The 19,345-nt window shown below is 42.8% G+C and overlaps 1 protein-coding gene and 1 pseudogene across 1 annotated transcript; both read left to right on the forward strand.

The window, feature by feature from the left end:
- Positions 1 to 770: 770 nt before the first annotated feature.
- On the forward strand, positions 771 to 5,267 carry LOC136516101 (hydroxyproline O-galactosyltransferase GALT6-like). Its single transcript, XM_066509498.1, has 7 exons — positions 771 to 1,825; positions 1,917 to 2,149; positions 2,276 to 2,563; positions 2,634 to 2,762; positions 2,851 to 3,024; positions 4,057 to 4,164; positions 4,606 to 5,267. The coding sequence occupies exons 1-7, from the start codon at positions 994 to 996 to the stop codon at positions 4,810 to 4,812; spliced, it is 1,971 nt and encodes a 656-aa protein (XP_066365595.1). The 5' UTR covers positions 771 to 993; the 3' UTR covers positions 4,813 to 5,267.
- A 749-nt stretch (positions 5,268 to 6,016) lies between these two features.
- Positions 6,017 to 18,565, forward strand: LOC136516118 (protein NO VEIN-like; annotated as a pseudogene).
- The last annotated feature ends 780 nt before the right edge of the window (positions 18,566 to 19,345 follow it).

Here is a 19,345-nt window from a genome sequence, read left to right on the forward strand (position 1 = left end):
CATCTAGATTTAAGCTATTTTTTTCTTAAAACATTACGATATTATAATAAACATCTATATGGCAGCCTATTAAATTAAATATAAATAAAACTCACTAAGATGGGTCTAAAAGGCTAAAACTATGCCTAAGAGGCACACATGCGCACGATGTCGGAGGAACAGCCAAAGCTACACTTGGATACCAGAGAATAAAAATTTATTCCAACCGCTCGGCGCGCCCGTGCTGAAACAAAAGACCAACAAAATCTATCGTGTCAGATAAGCGAACAATGCAAATCCATAAGATCGTGTCAGGCCAATAGTTTAGCCTAAACAATGGGAGCGTATCTCAAGGCCACTCAGCCGTCGATCCAATTTTTTATTAACCTTCTTCATCTGATTATCTCACACAAGCGAACCCGCTTCGAAAATCCATTGGTCAACACAGCGCCCCACCGCACGGGATCCCTCGCCCACCCGGAACAGCAGTCACGGCCGGGCCGGCACGCGCCGCTTTAATCCACGTGGATCCCTCCCACCCCGCAACTGCAAGGACCCAGCCCATGGGACAACCCGCCCTCCTCACGCCGCCCACGGCCGCAGCACGAGCCACAAGCTCCATGCACCTAGCCCACGCGGCCTTCCCGCGCCACGATCACGCCGACCCCCCAGACCGCACGGCTTTTCAAAATCAGGGGAAGGTCCAAATTAACATTCGCCAAGAGGGGATTAGCGATTAAAGTAAGCGGGCTTATATGCGATTATTAAACAACTGGTATAACACGCCCCGTCGGCACGTCCCAAGTGCTCGGGCACTTTCCTTCCCCCTTGGTCCGCTCGACCGCCTCCGCCGCTGCCTTGCTCCTCCCTCCGCCACCACGGAGCGCACGCGCGGGCGCAGCCTCCCTCGCGCGCCTCGCCTTGCCACTGCTCTGTCCGCTCGCCCGCGTGCGCCTCCTCCTCCTCCTCCTAGGGTTAGGGCACGCGTCGCGGGGGGACGCGGCGCCTGGCACAATGCGGAGGCCGTCGGGGGCCGGCGCACCGTGCCGCCACCGCGCGATGCAGGTGCTCGTGGCGGTCTCCCTCGCCTACGCGCTCGCCGTGCTGCTCCTCGAGTCGCCGCTCGTGTCCACGTCCCTGCCCGGGGCGGGGGCGTCCGCCGGGGCGTCGCGGAAGCTCCACCTCGACGGCGCGTGGGAGGGCGCGGGGCGAGCCGCGCCGGTGCGCCCCGCGAAGCACCCGCACAGGGAGACCCTCTCGGCGGACGCGGGGCGGGGACGGGCGCGCCGGCTGGCGGGGATCGTCTCTGGCCTCGAGCTACGCCACCTCAACTCCACCCGCTCCGGCTCGCTCCGCAAGGTCGCCGCCGAGGCCGCCGAGTCAGGGGCCCGCGTGTTCTCGGACCTGGAGGCTCTAGCGACGGCCCTGGCGTCCTCGCGTGATTCGTCAGGGGAGGAGGAGAAGAGCAAGTGCCCGCACTCGATCGTCCTTAGCGGCGACGAGTTCCGGGAGAGGGGGCGGACGGTGGAGCTGCCGTGCGGGCTCACGCTGGGTTCGTATATCACGGTGGCCGCGACGCCGCACCAGGCGCACCCTGAGCGGGATCCTAAGATCACGATGCTCAGGGAGGGGGAAGAGCCGATCATGGTGTCGCAGTTCATGATGGAGCTGCAGGGGCTCAAGACGGTGGACGGCGAGGATCCGCCTAGGATTCTCCACTTCAACCCCCGCCTCCGCGGCGACTGGAGCGGCAAGCCGGTGATCGAGCAGAACACCTGCTACCGCATGCAGTGGGGCACTCCGCTCCGTTGCGAGGGCTGGAGGTCCCGTGCCGACGAGGAGACTGGTCTGCACCCTCCACTGTCACCAGATAAAGTGTTGTTAAGCTACTGATTACATTGGCCCAAGGATTTTATTCTGATTGGACTGTTCTGCAGTGGATGGGTTGGTCAAGTGTGAGAAGTGGATTCGGGATGATGAAGGGCGGTCGGAGGAGTCAAAAACGTCATGGTGGCTGAACCGGCTCATTGGCCGCGCAAAGACCGTCTCCGTTGATTGGCCATACCCATTCGTGGAGGACCGCCTGTTTGTTCTAACTCTCACTGCTGGATTGGAGGGTTACCATGTGAATGTTGATGGACGGCATGTGACATCATTTCCATACCGCACTGTAAGTGGCTCTCGCTCTTGTACTACATGAATGGGCGGGGAATGGAATTGTAATATTATTAATATTGGTGCACTGCCGCCCGTGTTTGGCACTGTTGTTAACTTTTGTCTCTGGTGGTGCTGGTAGGGATTTGTTCTTGAGGATGCTACTGGCTTATCATTGAATGGGGACCTTGATGTGCAATCAGTGTTCGCGGGGACTCTGCCCACCACACATCCTAGCTTTTCTCCACAGAAACACCTAGAGATGTTACCCAGCTGGCAGGCCCCTCACCTTCCAGACGAACCAGTTGAGATTTTCATCGGTATCCTGTCAGCAGGCAACCATTTTGCTGAGCGTATGGCTGCGAGAAAGACATGGATGTCTGCTGCCCAGAAGTCGTCGAATGTTGTGGCCCGGTTTTTTGTTGCCCTGGTAAATCTTGAAGACCAAACTTGAGTACTTTTTTTGTTGGGCTTGAGCTGATCATTGTTCTTTTCTGCAGCATGGCAGAAATGAAGTTAATGTGGAGTTGAAAAAGGAGGCTGAGTTTTTCGGGGACATTGTTATTGTGCCATTCATGGATAGCTATGATTTGGTTGTTCTTAAGACAATTGCCATATGCGAGTATGGGGTATGTCTAAGTGTTTTCGCTCTTCAAAATTTGCTACAATGAAGTTACTGTAAGACACTTCGTCACTATAATGAACTCGTCCTCTCAGGTCCATGTTCTATCTGCTAGATACATAATGAAGTGTGATGATGATACTTTTGTTAGACTTGATTCAGTAATGGCTGAAGTGAAGAAAATCCAGAATGGTGTAAGTCTCTATATAGGGAACATGAATTACCACCACAAGCCGTTGCGCGATGGGAAATGGGCTGTTACTTATGAGGTAAACTTATATTTGATTCCACAATGATCTCATGTGCCCTTTCTCCTTCCGTTGATTGAATAATGAAAATGAAGATGCCCTGCGCACTATGTTGCTGTAGTGAACTGTTCGATATATGGTATTTGGTCTGTCTGGGTAGCAAACAACATTAGCAATAGTCAAACATGTTTCCCTAGTAGGGTCTAAATTGTTCATGAAGCCTTGAAATCAGGTAAAAATTGATTCGTGGTACTTGATGTCAAATTTACTGAATCTTTCTCCTGTTCAAAGAAATCTAATAAGGTTCATTTCTGGAAACTATATCACATAACTGAATGAGTTAATGTGCCAATGCTAAATGGATTAACAATTAAATTAGCTCCGTGAGTTGAATTGTCTAACTAATTATGGTTCCCCATGGAACAAAAGGGGTTCTGTCAATCTGTTTCCTGTAAATGTTGTTGCACTATTTTACTTCTATAATTCGTCTTTTTTTTTTGGTCTGGACAACTATGTGTGTTGACTTTTGTTTCATGTGTACTGAGGAAGCTGTAGCCTTGAATCTTCTAAACTTCACTCAGTTTACAGCTTTTTTTCTTTAATCAATACCTTTTTTTTTCATTGTTAAAATTATGAGGCTATTTTGTGTTGCAAACACATAGGACTGTTCTTGCTGAGATTGGCTTGCTGTACTACTGTTGGCTTTATTGCTTTGTTGAATTAGTCTGTACAAAGATAGATATCTTACGGTCTTACCCTCAAATATGATTGTGCAACCTTTTATCTCGTAATAAAGCACTTTTATATCATACTTGTGCCAGTAATACAAAACTTAGCAAAGCATTATCCTCTACCTCACTTCACTCGTTGACTCAGTATATCAGCGGAAAAATTGATGGTTTACCAGAGATGCCCTTTTTATCCTTTTCTACTTCATTCTCTTACCAACTACCAAGTGCGCCTTCATGTTGCCTGTAGAGTGCTGGACTACTCTGAAGTTCAACATTTAATGCATGCATTTTCTCATCTATGCTTATCTTCTGTGCTTTACAGGAATGGCCAGAAGAGGATTATCCCATCTATGCAAATGGTCCTGGATATGTTATATCCTCTGACATCGCAGATTCCATTCTATCAGAATTTTTAAACCATAAATTAAGGGTAAGCTCAGTTGATTGCTTCTGGTCTGCATTGCGTGACACTAATAGGGGCACATATGGTAACTTGTTATAAACAGTTTGCATTCTTCATTTACAATAACTGGGGACCTACCTGATCATTTTTCCTTTCAGAATTTCTTAAATAAACTACTTCCTCTGTCCCAAATTATAAGGCGTTTTTTGCATTTCTAGATTCATAGCTTTTATTATGTATCTAGACATAATATATATATATATATATATATATATATATATATATATATATATATATATATATATAGATGCACAGCAAAAGTCATCAATCTAGAAAAGCCAAAAACGTCTTATAATTTGGAACGGAGGAAGTACCATTGATTACCGTATCACTAGATAGCTGGTACATGGGTTTGTAAGATGGGACATGATGCCGACAAGAGTCTAAATTTCATTTCTTGCTGTGCAGCTGTTCAAAATGGAGGATGTGAGCATGGGCATGTGGGTCGAGCGGTTCAGCAACACCAGATTTGTTAAATACGTCCACAGCGTCAAGTTTTGTCAATTCGGATGCATAGATGATTATTACACTGCACACTACCAATCACCGAGGCAGATGTTGTGTTTGTGGGACAAGCTGCAGGCTGGAAAAGCCCAATGTTGCAATATGAGATAGCAGCAATGGAGGTGGTGGTACTGGTAGGCCAATCCTTACTCACGAAGGAGTTGAGAACCTAGAAGCCTCGAGATTAACTTCAAGAATGTTGGCTGAAAATAAATTAAGCCCTCGAGATGACTAACAAATGGCCATTTAACGGATTTTTTTTTTGGGTATAGCTGACCAGGCGGTGTTTCAGCTGGAAATGGAATCAAGGGGAATGGACTGCAGCCTGTAACGCCTTTCCTGATTGAGCGTGCGGTGCTCTTCTTTTCTCAACGTATAGACGGAGTTCTGTGGGCAGTATGAGACCTGCTTGGGGACTTGATTTGTAAATGGGACGGGTAGAAAGCTTAGTTAAATAACTGTTACTTTTGGCACGGTTGGCTGTGGTTGCAGTCATAGACAACCCAGCTGGTACAGTTGAGCGATGTTGGCAGTGTACAATAATTTTGCTGTGCAACTTCTCTTAACATGGTCATAAGTTATGACTTGATTAGCAGGTGGACTTGTCACTATCTCACGACTTCGGCTCTGATTTTTTTGACATTTAACTGCAGTTATTACTCCTCTTCCAAATACTCATTCCATTCCATTCCAAATTATAAGTCGTTTTGTACGTGTCAAAGTATTTTTTTTTTGAACATAGAAGAATTCTCCATTACTCATTAACAGAGGCCATATCGTTAGCAAACCAGGACTTGGATACAACTTGGTATACAATCTCGAACCGAGATCAAACCCGGACTAAGACCAGCTCCGACAATAGCTAGCTCATGAGCAACCAAATCACATGAACGAGGCGTATGAATGACTACCCTGGAGGCAAAATTACAATTAAGTACCTGGCACACCTTCAGTTCAGCTGTGACATCTTGCACTTGTAAGATCACTTGCTTGCCTTTATGTACTTTAACTCCCAAATAAGACCGCTCACGGAACTGCGATCTAACTCCGACATGGATATAGCTCTTAACCTCATTTAGAGCAAATTCGATGTGAATATATACTTGTATACATGTACGTTTCATCTAATGCACACAAATTCTAGCAACATACACTAAGCCAAAAGAGGCCCAACCTAAGAAGCCTGCAGCGTAAACAATTTCGACTTCAGCCCACGGGCTGGAAACTGACGTTGCCGCAAGAAGAGTTGTAACCATAAAACCAAGACCCCAGAAACCCACGGGTTGGAAAACCAACACCAGACTGCTGCCATATAAGGCCAGAGACCCATTGCCCAGGGACGCCGCCGCGCCGACCTTGCCGTCGCGCGCTGCGCTAGCTTCTCTTCCTCCCTCCTCTTCCTTCCCCTCCACGTTGCCTCCGCCTCAATCACCACCGGGCACCACCTCGATGAGCCGCCGGGATCACCACCAGCGGCCTCGGCTCACCCACGGATACGACCGTCGCGCCGCCGCCGCCGCGCAATTTTATGGCGCCGCCTCGATGCCGTTCCCCGACCCCGGCGCGGCGGCGCTGCACGGGATGAACCCCTACGGCTTCGCCCCTAACCCCTTCTTCAATAACTTCCTCTTCCAGAACCCCGCTGCCCTAGCTGCCTACCAACTCCAGCAGCAGCAGGCGCAGGCGCAGGTGCAGGCGCATCACTTCGCCTCCCATGCGTACCATCAAGCCCCTACCGGTAACGCCAAGCACCGCCCGATCAAACCCGACGCCGCTGCCAAACCTGCGCCGCCGGGCTCCCAGCCGCAGCAGCAGCCGCCACCGGGCAACCAGCAGGCCGTGCTCGACCGGGCGCAAGAGGCGGCGAGGAAGGCTCGGGAGGAGCTCGTGAAGGGCGGGGAGGGCGTCACGGCGTGGAAGGTAGCGCAGGCGGTGCTCGTGGCGCTCAAGGCTGACTCGTGGGACTCCCTCAGCGTCCAGCCCCAGGATGTGCCTCTCGTGCGGGACCTCTTCCTAATCGAGGGCAAGGTCAGCACTCAGTACCTGTAGTCTCAAATGGGATGTATGTCTAATCGTATTAGAAGTCACTACAACTCTCGGTGCAAAAATTAAGCTGCGGTACATGACCAAAGCTAGTTATCTTGGATATGAGCATAAGTAGCATCTAACAAAACTAGAATCATTAATAAGGGAGTAGTCAGTTGCTTTATCTTATCAACTGTACTGGTCGATTTAGACAAGGGTAGTTTGATGTTTGCTCCTTTTCACGGAAAGTAAAGTGTGAGGGCTTAATTTTATTTCGCATGCAATTGCAATTCTTGCTTAGCTCCTTCTATTAGTCTCAAGTCATTACTATTCGGTAGAAATTTCTTGTTCATTCTGGTAATTTACTTTTGATGGGCATTATTTGGCGTTTTTCAGGTGAACGCATTCATACATTGCTATGTTGCAGCAAGAAAAATTGTAACGGTTTATGATCTGGAGGTTGAGATATGCAAGAATGAGGGGGTTGTACAATTTGAAGAGCTGGGTTTGGGACCTTTCCTTCAGCACCCGCTAGTTGCACATTATTTTTTAGTGCCGGCTGATTTGTCTGTGGTGCCTAAGCTTTCTAGTGAGGAGATTATCAATGTCCTGCTGAAATTTGTGGACAACTCTAAGAAAAGAATCACAATTGTAGATTTCTTGAATCATCTTACAGAGAAAAAATCAGTCTCTGGGAAGGAAAAACTTGGTGTGCGGGTACAGAGCTTGGGGTAGGTACTTGTTTGGAAATCGTGGTGTTCTATGTACTTATTATCTTTCCACATGTGATTTTAATATTGATTTTGGTGTGCTCCGCGTAATCTGAAACAGAAATGCCATTCTACTTTTACTAATTTAGGGAGGTTTTGTAGGTTGCATATTTCCTTACTACAACAGGCCAAGCAAACAGAAGTGTCTGCTGCGAAGCTTCTAGGAAATATGAGTGGATCTGGTAATAGTAGTCGGGAGAAGGATTTGTTGAAAAATGCAAGTTTCCGTACTCACAAGAAGGCTTTGGACAAGAGGTTCATTTCTTTAACTAATCGTATAAAGCAGTTACCAGGCATCAATAAGCATATCCATTTTGATTCAACCGATGATGAAACTAATGGTGATACTGGTTCTGAGGATGGTAAATCTGATGACAATGATAATAAGAATGATTGTTCTGTTCTTGACAAAAAGGATGGTGATAAGCGTGTGAATAGCTGTCCATATCCGTCAAAAACTGAAGAACTGGAAAGGCTTGGATTGAAATCTGAAATTAATAAAAGGCCATCTTTAGAGAATAGCAAGCCAAAAGAGAGTGGAAAAAAAGGGAAAGTAAGTGAAAAAAGAAAGTTTGAAGAAATCGGGAGTCCTAGCTGTTCATGCAAGCAGCCTAAGAAGCAGCAAAAGTTGCAAAAGCATGAAGCATCACCGAATTGTTTCCTAAGTATAGGTAAGCTGGAGAATTTTGTAACAACATGGAAGGAAACATGTCGTGAGCATCCAGTTCAACAGGTACGTTTATTACTCATAATTGATAATTGAATCTATGTTTTCCTAAAGTAATTGTGAAGCTGAGTAATCTAATGAGGCTGCAAGCATACAACCTCCTTTTTCTCTATCGAATTGCTCTGTCTGGACTTATCCTGTTTCTAGAACTAATTTGATTGTACCTGTAACTGACGCAGGTTCTGGAAATGTTAGCAAATTACTATGGAAGAACACCAACAGAGAAGAAGAGAACAATAAATTTCTGCTCACAGTACCCAGGCATTGGCCTTCTCAACGTTGCTGTGAGTTGATTATCCTCCTTTATTCATTTGACTTGAATTGTGAATCTTTACTCTAGTTACTATCCATTAATGACCTTTGACATGCATTTCCTGCGTGATAATAACACACAAATTAGGAACTGGTTGTCCTGATTTTCGATTTCTCTAGTCATGTAGTTCCCTCGAGTAGTCTTATATGATTTGGACTTTTGTAGGCATGTTTGTTCATGCTATATTCCTTTTTTTTCTCTCTTGTGTTCCACACCCCACTATTATACCTTTAGAACGAATGAAAAGATCTAGTCATTGAGCAGTTTAAAATAGGGCATGATATATGATGATTCTGTTTGGCTCGACATTCAAGCGATTATGTGATAGATCTTACGATTCAGGAAAAGTTCAAATGTTCACCTGTTTAGGTGTTTGATTGAAACCTCAGGTAGTAATGCATGTTCTGAATGTGATGCTATGAACAGGCCAGATTATAGTTATTCTAGGTATGTAGAGGTAGAAATTTGTTGACCATGCATATTCATTTTTTTAGTACATGAATTTTGCCCCTTCTTTTTGTTATTAATTGATTATTGATGTGTTGGATCAGTGTTACCATTTTGAATTCTTTCTTCAAACTTTGCTGCCACCTGGACATGCAGGTTAAATCAATGGGATGTGGTCTGCTGGATAGCATTTACGATGTGATACAGCTTGCTAGTGAGAATAATGTATCTTCAAGCCCTCTTCATAACACCACCACCGAGGTTATGGAAATCGAGCCTCCAAGTAAAGAAAATACTGGTTGTACTGATGGAGCCCATAAGAAGAGTGAAGACAAGAGGACTGGACATAGTGTGTACTCTCTCTTCTCTCTCTCATTTGGTTCAACTGCACTTGGTACTCATTTTCTGCTGAACCGCTGCTACAGACAAATGTCCCTTTTTCATATGTCCATTTGTTCATGCAGGTGTTGCTATTGATGATGTCATCAGGAGGATAACGGAATATATTGAATCCAACAGTAAAGTCTCTGGTGATGTGACTTTGCAAGTGAGGGCACTTAATGATTGTGAAACATGGGTAACTACTCAATTTTCAGCAAATCAATTCAGTGCTCTTGGCCATGGGACATTCCTTGAGTTTTTGGACAAACATTGTCATCAGTTCCGAACTGCTTTGAGTAGTTTCTTGAAGGAGGGTACTTGTAATTCTTCATCTCTGGAAGTTTCTGTACTGCAGCAGCAAATTGAATTTTTACTCTGTCAAGCTCAGAGTAATTGGCTGGAAGATGGTGGCTTTTCAGAGGATAGTTTCGTGATGCTTCTTAAAAGGCAATTTCCAACAATAAGCTTTAATATCGTGCAAGACAAATCTGGTGGAGGAGTTCCTGGCTTCATTGAGGGGCAGAAGAAAGACATACAAACAAATAGTTTAAAATTTTCCATCTCTTTGTTGGAGAAACGGTGGTCTGGAACTTTGCCAAGTAGACATGGGAATGTTGATGAACTGGGGAACAATGTCGCTGAACAATCTTATTATTGTGGTACAGTTTGCTCACGAGAGGCAATTAATTGTTTACTGAGGGCTCCTATGCTGTCTGATCTGCATCTTTGGTCCCATTGGGATTCGCTATTTGCTCCTACACTGGGCTCCTTTGTACATTGGTTGCTGAATACTGGTCCAATTCAAGAGCTAGCATGCATTGCGACCACAGATGGTAGGTTTATTAGAGTAGATTCATCAGCCACAGTTGACCAGTTTCTGGAAGCTATTATCCAACGCTCACCATTTCAAGTGGCAGTGAAACTGCTTTCAGTGCTATACATTTACAATGGTTCTACGAGCACCCCAATGTCATTGCTAAAATGTTATGCACAGCGAGCAATAAAGCTCATAGTAGATAACAACAATGATTTGATGAATGCTAAATCCGAAAACAAAATATTTATGCCTGACGAGCCCCAAAACCTAAGTAGTGAAAGCTCTACTTGTTTTGCTGGTCAGTGTCAAGAAAGCTCTCAGGTGTCTTCTGCAAGATTGATCAAGTCTGATAGCTTGCCAAACTTTGATAACACAGTTCATTTGATCGCAAAATTTGTACTTGATTGTCTTGGTCATCTACCTCTGGAATTCCGTAGTCTTGCAGCAGACATACTATTGGCAGGATTTCGGGTTGTTACTAAGAACTGGCATGCAGTTATGTTGCATGAAGCCACTGAAAACGGGGAGCTTTGCATGCTTCATGATATTGGCTTGTCACTTGGAGTTGTAGAATGGGTTGAAGATTGCCGTAGGTTGTGTTTAACTGAAGAAGTTCATGTGCAGACAGAAATGCATTCTTCTGCCAAGCTTGCATCTGAGGGAGCCACACATGAAAATTCTAACATGCATATTTCTAGTGATGTTAATATGATGGATGAGAGAAGACAATTGTTTCCTGGCATAAATGATCGGGTTGGTATAGATAATGAAGACAATAAGATGTTAAATCCTGCTGGAACGGAGGCAGATATTGCATAACTATATACTAGCAGAACTTCCAGGATGGAAGAAACAAATCTTGAAGAAGCATCTCTTGTTATTGAGACTATACGTCGTGAAGAGTTTGGTCTGGATCAGGCACTAAGTGACACTGAGAATAGCTTGTTAAAGAAGCAGCATGCTCGACTTGGTAGAGCATTGCATTGCCTTTCGCAAGAACTATATTCCCAGGATTCTCATCTACTTCTTGAGCTTGTAAGCTTGAACTATGCTCTTCCTTTACACTCAGATTTTTGTTGTGTGCTTGGAGGTTACATAGAAAGTTGAGAATATTTTTTTTTGCTGATCTATATATCAGGTACAGAACGCTGACGACAATACATATCCTGAGGATGTTGAACCAACATTAGCATTCATTCTCCAAGAGAATGGTATTGCTGTTCTAAACAATGAGAGGGGCTTCTCTGCTGAGAACATTAGAGCACTCTGTGATATTGGTAACTCGACAAAGAAAGGATCAAACCAGGGTTATATTGGAAATAAAGGCATTGGATTTAAATCAGTTTTCCGGGTAGGTATTAACACAATAATAGCTTTTAAGTTACTATATATTGTCCACGGTTTCATAGATTCTCTATTGTATTGCTTATTATAGTTTGTTGGTACATACCCTATATCTTGTGTGACTTTTGAGTTGTCTGGGGGAATGAATATACCAATTAATTTTGCCACTTATATGTATTGTAGGTAACTGATGCTCCGGAGATCCATTCAAATGGTTTCCATGTGAAATTTGATATCACAGATGGCCAGATTGGTTTTGTGTTGCCAACTGCAGTTCCACCTTACAGTATCACTTCTTTTAGTAGAATGTTAGCCGTTGAAGATGACAAGGATGCCCATTCGTTGTGGAACACTTGCATTTTACTTCCCTTCAGATCAAAATTTAGGGAGGGCACTGGTATGTGCTCCATTGTGTCTTTGTTTTCAGATCTGCACCCATCTCTACTGCTGTTCCTTCATCGACTAAAATGTATCAAGTTTAAGAATTTGTTTGATGACACACTTCTGATTATGAGAAGGGAGGTTCTTGGTGATGGCATTGTGAGAATCTCGCATGGGATTGAGACAATGAGTTGGTTGGTGGTCAGTAAGAGGTTACAAGGTACCATTGTGCGGCATGATGTGTGCACCACAGAGATAGCTGTGGCATTTACTTTGCAGCAGACTGAGAAAGGAGACTATGAACCTTACTTGAAGCAGCAACCTGTGTTTGCTTTTCTTCCTCTAAGGAATTACGGTCTTAAATTCATTCTTCAAGGAGATTTTGTTTTACCATCTTCCAGAGAGGAAGTGGATGCAGATAGTGCATGGAACCAGTGGTTGTTGTCTGAATTCCCTTCTTTGTTTGTCAGTGCCCAAGAATCCTTTTGTGCTCTTCCCTGTTTTGAGAGGTGCCCTGGAAAAGCTGTCACAGCCTTCTTGAGTTTTATTCCTCTAGCAGGAGAGGTCCATGGATTCTTCAGCCAGCTTCCTCACTTGATCCTTTCCAAGTTGCGTCTGACCCGCTGCATGTTTTTGGATGGCTCTACTGTGCAATGGGTCTATCCATGCAATACGCTTAGGGGTTGGGATGAACAAACTAAAATGCTATTGTCCGAAGGCTTACTTCATGAACATCTTGGTCTTGGTTACCTCTCAAAAGATATTGTTATATCTGATAATTTATCAAGGGCCCTAGGTATTCATGACTATGGACCAAACATTTTGCTAGATACCATCTCATCTATTTGCCGAATTGATGGTTGTATTGAGTCATTGGGCCTGGAATGGCTGTGTGCTTGGTTTGTTAACCTTTATCTGACGCTGCTGTCTTATTCTTCTCGAAATGTTTCCTCAGCAAGAAGCTTCGAAGATGTTCTTTTGGATAAAGTTAGGAAAATACCATGCATCTCACTTTCAGATGGTTCATTTAGCTCTGTTTCAGATGGTCCTATATGGTTGCCATATGATGTTGTCAGTTCCATTCCTGAATGCAGAAGTAGCATTCAGAATTTTCCAGTTCTATATGGTAATCTTCGAACTGTAAGTCCAAATCTTCTCTCTGCATGCTGCAAAAATAAATACCTCATGGAGGAAGTCAGAATAAATGATCTGGCAGACATGCTCCAAAAGATTGGGGTGCGAAAGTTGTCTGGGCATGACATTATTAAAAATCACATCATGGTGTCCTTGCGTAACGGTTTAGATGCTAATGTGGCTGATAGAATGATTAGAGAGTATTTGAGCTTTATTATGGTTCATCTTCAGTCTTCTTGCACCAGCTGTAACTTTGAAAAAGAAGGGATAGTGTCAGAACTACGGAAGAGTCCTATCTTCCTTACAAACCATGGATACAAGAGCCCAGCTGATGAACCAATTCACTTCAGTAAAGATTATGGAAATTCCGTGGACGTTAGCAGACTGCTTCAGAATGTAGAAATTAGTTGGATTGAACTTGATAGTAGCTATTTGACTCATCATGGTTCAGAGTCATCATCATTTGAATGGGAAAAATGGAGGCGATTTTTTGAAGAGATGGGTGTGACTGATTTTGTGCAGGTAGTGAAAGTTGAAAAAAGTTTATCCCAAGTTGATTCTCTTCTAGCAAGAGGCCTTTCTCTAGCTGATGTATCTGCAAAACCCTGTACCATGTATGACTGGGAGTCACCAGAATTATCTAGAATTTTATCGATATTTTCTTCAAAAAGATGCAGGGAAAATTGTATATATCTTGTGGAGGTTCTTGATAGATTCTGGGATGATTATTATAGTGCAAAATCTACAATCCTCACAGATGCTACACACTGTGGTGAAAACAGAGCAGTTGAGTCATCATTTATGAAGTGCATTCAAAGCTTCAAATGGATAGCATCAAGAACGGATGAGGATCTTCATTATCCAACAGATTTATTCTATGATTCTGAAAATGTCCACTCTCTTTTTGGTAGTGTGGCTCCATATGCTGTACCACAGGTTGGTGAATCTGTCCTTACCAAACTGTTCTGGAATTTAACGGTTACCTCACCTTATTTCTTTTTGGGACAGGTATCTAGCAGTTCACTTAAGAAGGCCATTGGGTTCAAAACAGAGGTATCCCACTGTGATGCATTGATGGTCCTGAAGTATTGGATAACGTCAAAGGTCCCCTTTAGAGCAAGGTAACTACTAGGTTTCTCCATCTAGATTATACACTTATACTGTGTTCGAGAAATATATGAGCCACAAATTTGTTATGCAAATCCGAAGCATAATCACTTAGCCGTCCTTTTCTCCTTTTGCTTTTTGATTAATATATTAACCTTCCTTTTCTTCAGCATGAGCCAGATGTGCAAATTCTATACCTTCTTGTCAGAAGGTGTGGCAGACTCAAAGATTGACATTAAACGGGAGTTCATGTCATCTCCCTCTATATTTACACCACTACAGCGTCCTCGGACAAGTGAGGTTATTCCTGGAAGGTTTTTGGCGCCAGAAAACCTCTATTGGCATGACCCAACAGGATGCTCTGAAATAACCGAGGATTTCGTTGCAACGAAAAACAGAAGCATGTTCCCAAGAAGAATGCTGTCTGCAGCCTATCCAAACCTTTGTGATTTTTTTACTCTGACATGTGGTGTACCAAAGGCTCCAACAACATCAAATTATGTTGAGATGCTGCTACAGCTGTCAACCATTGCATTGCCTTCACAGGCAGCAAACCATGTAAGTTGCTTTACTACATGAGTATATTTTATAGCTTACTGTTAACTGTTAAGTAGATACTCCCAGTTAATCACGATTTGAATTATCCTGAACTGAAGGTGCAAAAAAGTTTTGGCAGTTGTGTTTAGCAAGGTTATCTTTTTTAACTTACTATCTCTTGTTTTCATGTTATATATAGGTCTTTTGTGTATTTGTGAGATGGGCTAAGTATCTTCAGTCTGAAAGTGACAAGATGAATGATATATTGTACTTGAAAGAATCTCTTCAGAAATTAGAAACAACAATATTGCCCACCTCAGCCGATAAATGGGTCTCTCTACATTCTTCTTTTAGCCTTGTTTGCTGGGTAGATGATGATGAGTTGAAGCAACAGTTTATTAACTCTAGTGATGTTTACTTCATACAATTTGGTGACCTTTCTTCTGAGGATAAGCAAATGCTGTATGGAAGAGTTGCTTCTTTGATGAAAAGCTTAGGCATCCAAGCACTTTCAAAGGTAATAGACATCTTTTTATGGTATTCATGTTTTTCAATTTTTAGCTTGCTTCTCATGTGCACGAAGAGCTATGTTAACAAGATAAGTATAAGTTATTCAAATTAAAATGGGAATAAACCCCATGAAAATGTAATTGGAGCTATTACTATAATTAAAGTCATTTTCCAAGACAATCTCTATAAAAGAAGTCATTATGGCCCAAGTGGGTTTTTGTCCACTTAAAATATTTTCTTCAATCAATCTCACCTATATATGGGGCTACTAATGGTAACGGGTGAGAAATGGAGAACTGTGGAGTTGGAAACTTGTGGCAAAGAAAATCTATATTGAAAGAAGTGTTTGTGCTCTAGCCATTTCCAATGCACCATTTTTTTACCAATTCTATCTTGTTCCTTTTTTCTTGGGTTTAAAGAGTGGAAAAATGGCTGATCAGCATCAATTTATTCTATGCTATAATTATGACAATATCACTTCATCACAATATTGTAGAATTTGATAGCAGCACTTGTAGCAGAGGAATCGAGAACATGTGCCTAGTGCAGTGGTAGGGAAGCGGAAGTGTAACCTACAGGTCGGGAGTTCAACTCCCTGTTCTCACAAAAAAAAAAGGCCACTCCTTGTGCTCTTTTCAGTGAAATACATGTTCCACTAATGGTCCTCGCCGTTTGTGGCACATCGCGAGGGGTTTGTGGCCTTTTCTCGACCGTGTGGAAGAGAATCTTCTACCTTTCCGTCAATGCCTTGGGGGAGGTCTTACCCCCAGGGGTCGAGTTTTTTTTAGCAGAGGAAATCAGCTTTCTCTGGACGAAGATTGTTCACTAGTCACTGAAAGTGTCAATGTCTATCATGAGCACCATGGTTGTTGGTTATACTAATCTGTTGGCTAGCTGCAGAAAGTTCTAGTTATGGCACAGTGCAAATAGACCACATCAATTTTATTTACTTACTTATTTATTTATTTATAGCAGAGTGGTGGTAAATTAAGAGTATGTGCTTATTTTACCAGTTAAGATTTTTTTTTTTATGTAATTGAATTAAAAACATTTTTCTCTTGCCTGGTTGCTTTGCAGTTTTCTTTTTCTTGTTTTCTCCTCCCTATTTTGTGTATAGTTGCTTGTTTAGTTTTTTTAAAAATATAAAATCTTACAGTGAGGGCCTCACTTGCTGTATTTACGGTTCCAAAAAAAAAAAAAAACTAAAAACATTAAGCACAAACAGGAGAAGTATGAAAATACATATTGAAGTAATTTTTTTTATTGCTAAAGTTCCTTGTTTCTTATCACTCTTTCTACCTTTACGTAGGTTGTGTATCGTGAAGCAATATTTTATGGTACATCAGAGAACAGAGAAAAGGTTTCCTTGATTTGTTGGCTTTTGCCATACATGCAACGGTACATCTATAAGATGCATCGAGATACTTATATCAACTTCCAGGAAAACGACATCATGAAGATTAGCAATCTGCAAGTAGTAGTTGTTGACAAGTTATTCCACAAGTATGTACTGAGGGGACTTGAGAGTTCTTCTAAGAAAAGATTCAAATGTCATTGTCTTTTGCAGGTCAGTATCTATCGTTCGATTCTGCCATTAGCAAGTAATTACATAGTCAGATTATACAATGTCTTTTTTTTTAAATGTCTTCCATTCCAAATAGGCCCTTAAGTTGAAATCTCTTTCTTGGCTGTATTCATCAACTTGCCATCTGTACATAAGCTTCATACCACTATGTCGTTAACGCTTAAAATTGAAGTTTTGCTCTGCTTAATTTCTCTGCCTTCAGATTTTTTTTACATGTTACTGGTTTGCAGGGAGATACTCTATACGCAACACAAGATGCCGATTCACATTCAGTATTTTTGGAGCTTTCTAGAATTTTCTTTGATGGATCCCCTGATCTTCATTTTGCAAATTTTCTACACATGATCAAAACTATGGCTGAATCTGGCACCCATGCTGAGCAAATAGAGTCTTTTATCGTTAATAATCAGAATGTTCCTGAGTTACCTGAACATGAAGCTGTCTGGTCCTTCTCTTCCTTGTCTGCAGCCAACCAAGGTTCAGCCAACCAAGGTGGTGCTGATACCCAGGGGATTGATTTCCAACCTGTCCGTGAATTCAGTGCTCCCAATCATCAGAAGGCAGCAGGAATGGTTTCAAGTTGGCCTCTTAACCATTGGAGAACAGCACCCATCTTCAGAACACCTCTCATAAACCAGCATGCAAGCATGCAAGAGGTAAAGGTGAATGATGCTGGACCTTCATCAAACTTAAACATGCCTGCTATGTATGGACACACCGAAGATAGTTTGCTTTCTGTTGATCTTGAAGGGGATTGGATTATAGAAGAGAAACCAAGGACCGAAACTACATTGCTTGGAGATAGTTCAGCAGAAATCTTTGATGAGCCTCAGATGGCGATGTCTGCTGAACCTTTCAATGCACCTGCTTATTTGAACTTGGAGGAGGCTGGAAGTTCAAGCCCAACGGTCCATGTTGAGTTAACAAATTTCGATGAGAAACTGGCCAATCTTGCAGAAGACAAGAATCAGCGGCCTTCAGATGCAAGCCAGTTAAGAACAGGGAGGCTTGGTGAAGCACTGGTCGAGAAATATTTTGCCAAACAGCTAGGTTCCAACAATGTTAGGTGGGTGAACGACAAAATTGAAACCGGACTGCCTTATGATATTGTTATAACACACCCAGAGGGTTTCACAGAGTATGTGGAGGTTAAAACAACTGTATCTTCAAGAAAAGATTGGTTTGACGTCTCACCAAGGGAATGGCAGTTTGCCTTGGAGAAAGGGGATTTATTTAGCATTGCTCGTGTCATGTTAGGTACAAAGAAAGCAAGTATAGAAATGTTAAAAAACCCACACAAGCTTTATAAGCAGAAAGTATTGCGGCTTGGTCTCCTGATATCCAGACACACATAATCTCGTCAGCAGCGACCTAGAACAAAATGTCAGTTTTGTTGAGGCTAGCGCCGATGATCATTCTGCAGATTGTTATTACTCTGACTAATAATCAGTATAAAGGACTGGAGTGAGTATCTTCATCTTGATAAGTATTTGCTGATCCAAGTTAGCAGATTCTCCATTTTGGGGAGTGATGGGGTACAGCATGAGTGCAAGACTACATATAGTTCAGCCTGTCTATCGTAGCCTCCCCTTTTCTATATTCTAATAACTCGAGAAATCTTCTCCATTGGCAGCTCTCGAGTCAACCCATTCTGATATTTTTGTCACACAATGTAACTTTTTTCCTTTTTTTTTTTGGCCCAGAGACCTTGTCACATATGTTGCTTGTGTAACTAAACATGAAGTTGTACAGAAATGGATGCAATTTGATTTTACCATGTGCTATTAACTAATGAGCAATACTAAAACCGTCGACTGTTCTGAAGGTGCCTGCGTGGAAACCCCGGATTTGTCGGAGCTACGTTTGAAGTTAACTGTTATCCCAATAAGTGATTCTCTGTTATTTAGGCTTCGTTTGGCAGGGCTTCTTCATCGGTTTCAGAAGCCGAAGCCGTTAGGAGCTATTTTTTATCAAACGGGGTAAAGTAAAATATCTTTGCTTGTGAAACCCCTAAAAACATGCTTTCACAGTGATTTGGGGTGGGATGGAGCCCAAAAAAAGTGGCTTCTCCCGACTCCTCCTCCAGGCCCCTAAAAACATGCTCTCACAGGGAAGCTATTTTGCCAAACGGTTTACTAAAACCGCTTTAGCTCCACCGGTGGAATTGTTCGTAGAGCTGAAGCCCTAAAAAAAAAATGGCTTCACTAGTGAAGTGAAGCCCTGCTAAACGGAACCTTATTATTTATTTATAACACGAATTTGGAGGCTAAGGTCTGGCATGTCATTGGGCCATGTCTCTTCCAATTCCCAGCCGTATCCTACCGTCAAAGCATCTGCTAAATATAGGTCCTGTTCGCATCTCTTATAATATGTATTTTTTAGCTTGTTTTTATAGACGCAACAGTGTTTTCTTTCTCATAACAAATCAATCGGAACAGTATTTCTGCTTATTTTTTCAGCGAAGCGAATGGGGCCATAGATTATTGTATAGAGCAGAGTTTTTCTAGCGTCAAAACGCTCGCTTCTCCTTTTTTTCCAGCTGCATATATTAGTTACTGCTACTCTA

This window comes from Miscanthus floridulus, chromosome 2 (assembly GCF_019320115.1).
Source record: "Miscanthus floridulus cultivar M001 chromosome 2, ASM1932011v1, whole genome shotgun sequence".
Classification (NCBI taxonomy): domain Eukaryota; kingdom Viridiplantae; phylum Streptophyta; class Magnoliopsida; order Poales; family Poaceae; genus Miscanthus; species Miscanthus floridulus.